Source organism: Temnothorax curvispinosus, unplaced genomic scaffold, assembly GCF_003070985.1.
Source record: "Temnothorax curvispinosus isolate PA1 unplaced genomic scaffold, ASM307098v1 QBEX01012231.1, whole genome shotgun sequence".
NCBI lineage: Eukaryota > Metazoa > Arthropoda > Insecta > Hymenoptera > Formicidae > Temnothorax > Temnothorax curvispinosus.
This window is the reverse complement of record NW_020222011.1, coordinates 1-2914: the sequence shown is the minus strand read 5'-3', so window position 1 is coordinate 2914 and position 2914 is coordinate 1. Positions and strand designations below refer to the sequence as shown.

At 46.4% G+C, this 2914-nt stretch overlaps 1 protein-coding gene across 1 annotated transcript; it reads left to right on the top strand.

The window, feature by feature from the left end:
• Window positions 1–1010: 1010 nt before the first annotated feature.
• LOC112462314 lies at window positions 1011–1841 on the top strand. The gene has a single exon (XM_025028032.1). The coding sequence runs from the start codon at window positions 1011–1013 to the stop codon at window positions 1839–1841; it is 831 nt and encodes a 276-aa protein (XP_024883800.1).
• The last annotated feature ends 1073 nt before the right edge of the window (window positions 1842–2914 follow it).

The window sequence follows — 2914 nt, the reverse complement described above, 5'->3', positions numbered from 1 at the left end:
AGTATCCTAGGCAAATTCAAACGCCATTTTGTTCGTTGTGAAAAAAGGAACAAATTTTCTCTGGTTCATTTTTTTATAGGATGTATAGTTTGATCGCTAAAGCAATTTTAACAAATAAATTGTTAATAACTTTTTATTGGATCGACTTACGAAAAAACTATTTACAGATTCTTGTTCTACGACCCAAAAAACATAAAAAAACATTAACTTAACCCATCAACCTCGATAAAAATGCTCAATCGACCTGGCGTATAGATTATAGGCAGAAAAGAAGTTAATGTTGTAACAAAAAATTATTGAATATGTAGCGCATTTAGATAATTTATTATTCTATCAACTTAAATTTAACAACAAAAGTTGGAATGTAATACAGACACCTAAATAAAGATTACGACATGCGTTATTTCTACATTACGGGTAACGCGGTTTTTTGAATTTGTTGTCTAAACAAATTTTCAGCAACAAATTCACCGATGTTCAAGCATTTGATTATTGAAATGTATTTTTGGATTACCTAGATGTAATTTAAAATCAAAACCATGGCCCAGATCGCTGGCGCCTATTTGTTATAGACGATTATTTTTTTATTATAAACAAAAGAAACGTAAAAAAATCCAAAAATAAATTTTTCTAACTCGATATTCATAAACTACATGAATTGACGAAGATTCCCTGAAAATTTCATGCTTCTATCATTAAAACTCGAAAAGTTATGCAATTTTGAACATTTGAAAAAAAAAAAACAATTTTTTAATCAAAAATATTAAAAATCGCTGGTAGCGACCTCTAAAACTTGTTCGATTTTGCTCAACTTTTGAGGAAAATTCTTTTTTTAGGTAAGCTTTGATATTTTGGGGTGCGTCGCGAAAAATAAAAAAAAAAGGTTTTTTTTAATCACCCTAATATATATATAACATATGACTCGAGGCGGCAAATCGCGGCGCGAACTGTGCGTTCGGCGCATGCGAGAAATACACAATTATTCGATGCTCGCGGTGGAAAACGTGGCTATGAGACCGACCTTTCTCGTTCGTTATCCGACGGTAGCCCAACTAGTTCAGGATTTCGAGGAATCCCACCTCCAAGTAATTCAAGACGCTACGGATGAGAAATTCGCGGTCAAAGACGCGATACGCGACGAGTTTGATAAAATGCGTTTCGCGGTAATAGGGCGGTACGAAAGCTTCGTTCCCGCGCCGGGGACCGCAGCGTCCTCCCGGAATGCGCCGCCAGCGCATCACTCAGCGATCAAATTACCGAAGATCGCCTTCCCTCAATTCACGGGTGATCTTGCCCTATGGCCGTCTTTCATCGCTCTATTCGACTCGGCGATACACGAGAATCCTGGAGTTTCCGCTATCGAGAAGTTTCAATACTTGTTGGCCTCGTTATCGGGAGAGGCTCTGGGCGTCGTGAAGAATCTGCCCTTGACCGCGGAGAATTACGTGATCGCGCACGATGCGCTTCGAGAGCGTTATCAGAACAAACGGAAGTTAGCCACGCAGTACTGGCGGTCATTCGTGCACGCCAACCCCTTGGTCGCGGATTCCGCCGAATCCCTCCGCGCGTTATTGGATGTGTTTACCGAGAACACGCGTGCCCTGAGTATGCTGGATTATCCTGTGGAGTCGTGGGATTTTATGCTGCTTAATCATTTATTAGAAAAACTCACTCCTACGCTACGGGAGAAATTCGAAGCGGCCCACATGACCGTGGAATCGCCGCGGTACGATCAATTAATAAAATTTCTAACAGGATACTGTACGGTTCTCGCGTCGGCGTCGAACACTTTAGCACAGTCGAGTAAAGCAACATCTCAGGCGTCAAAGAAGGCCGCGTAGACTACTTCGCTCGTCGCTCAAAACGCCGCGTGTCCTAAGTGCACGGAGCAGCATTTGCTGGCTAAGTGCCCCGTTTTTCTGCAACTCTCGGTCCGGGAACGGCACAATTTCGCTCACAAACAAGGACTCTGTTTAAATTGCCTCCGCGCGGGACATAACTTGAGGAATTGCTCTAGCTCTTTTACCTGCCGGTCCTGTCGGGCGAAGCACCATTCGCTCCTGCATTTCGGGCAGGCCGGCGTCCCGTCCATTGCGACCGCTCCGGCTATCACTCCAGTCGTTGACAGCCCCGCGCCTCCGGTGAATACAACCGATAATTCGATCGTCTCTATAACTAGCATCTCGAATCGCGTAGTCTTGCTATCAACTGTTCGTGCTGAGGCGCTCGACGTCCACGGCAACGCCTTTCCGGTCCGCATATTGCTCGATAGCGCGAGTCAGGCAAATTTCGTTACAGAACGTTGCCTTCGAAACGGCTTCTCTCGGACGAGGCATCGCGCGACGGTGTTAGGCGTGGACGAAACAAGGGCCGCCACTACGAGGGACTTTACCTCGTTTATTATCCGGGCGCGAAATAAAGAGGACATTCGTTTCCCGGTCGAAGCTACGGTGCTTTCTCGCATCACCTCGCCGTTGCCCAACAACCGGGTCGAGTCGAAATCATGGAGTCACCTGCGGGGGCTGCCACTCGCAGACCCGGAATACTATTTGCCCGGTTCTATCGATGTACTACTGGGGGCGGAATCCTTCGTGTCCGTGTTGCGCGACGGTCGGCGTGCCGGCAAAACCGGAGAACCGGACGCCTTTAATACGGCGTGGGGTCTTGGTGGGCGCGGTCTCCCCATCGCTACACGTGCAACCTTTACACTCTTTCGCCACTACCGTTGAATCGATCGATGCCGCGGTGGGGCACTTCTGGAAATTGGAGGAGGTGCCCGAATCTCTTCCTTGCTCCGAGGAGAATTGGCGTTGCAAGGACATATTCGATCGAACCACTTATTGCGACCCTTCGGGTCGTTTCGTCGTCTCGTATCCATTCATCTCGGACCTCCCCACGTTCGTGGATTCTCGAT

Coding starts and splice junctions, on each gene's coding strand:
- LOC112462314 (XM_025028032.1), top strand. CDS start 1,011: ATGAGACCGACCTTTCTCGTTCGTTATCCGACGGTAGCCCAACTAGTT.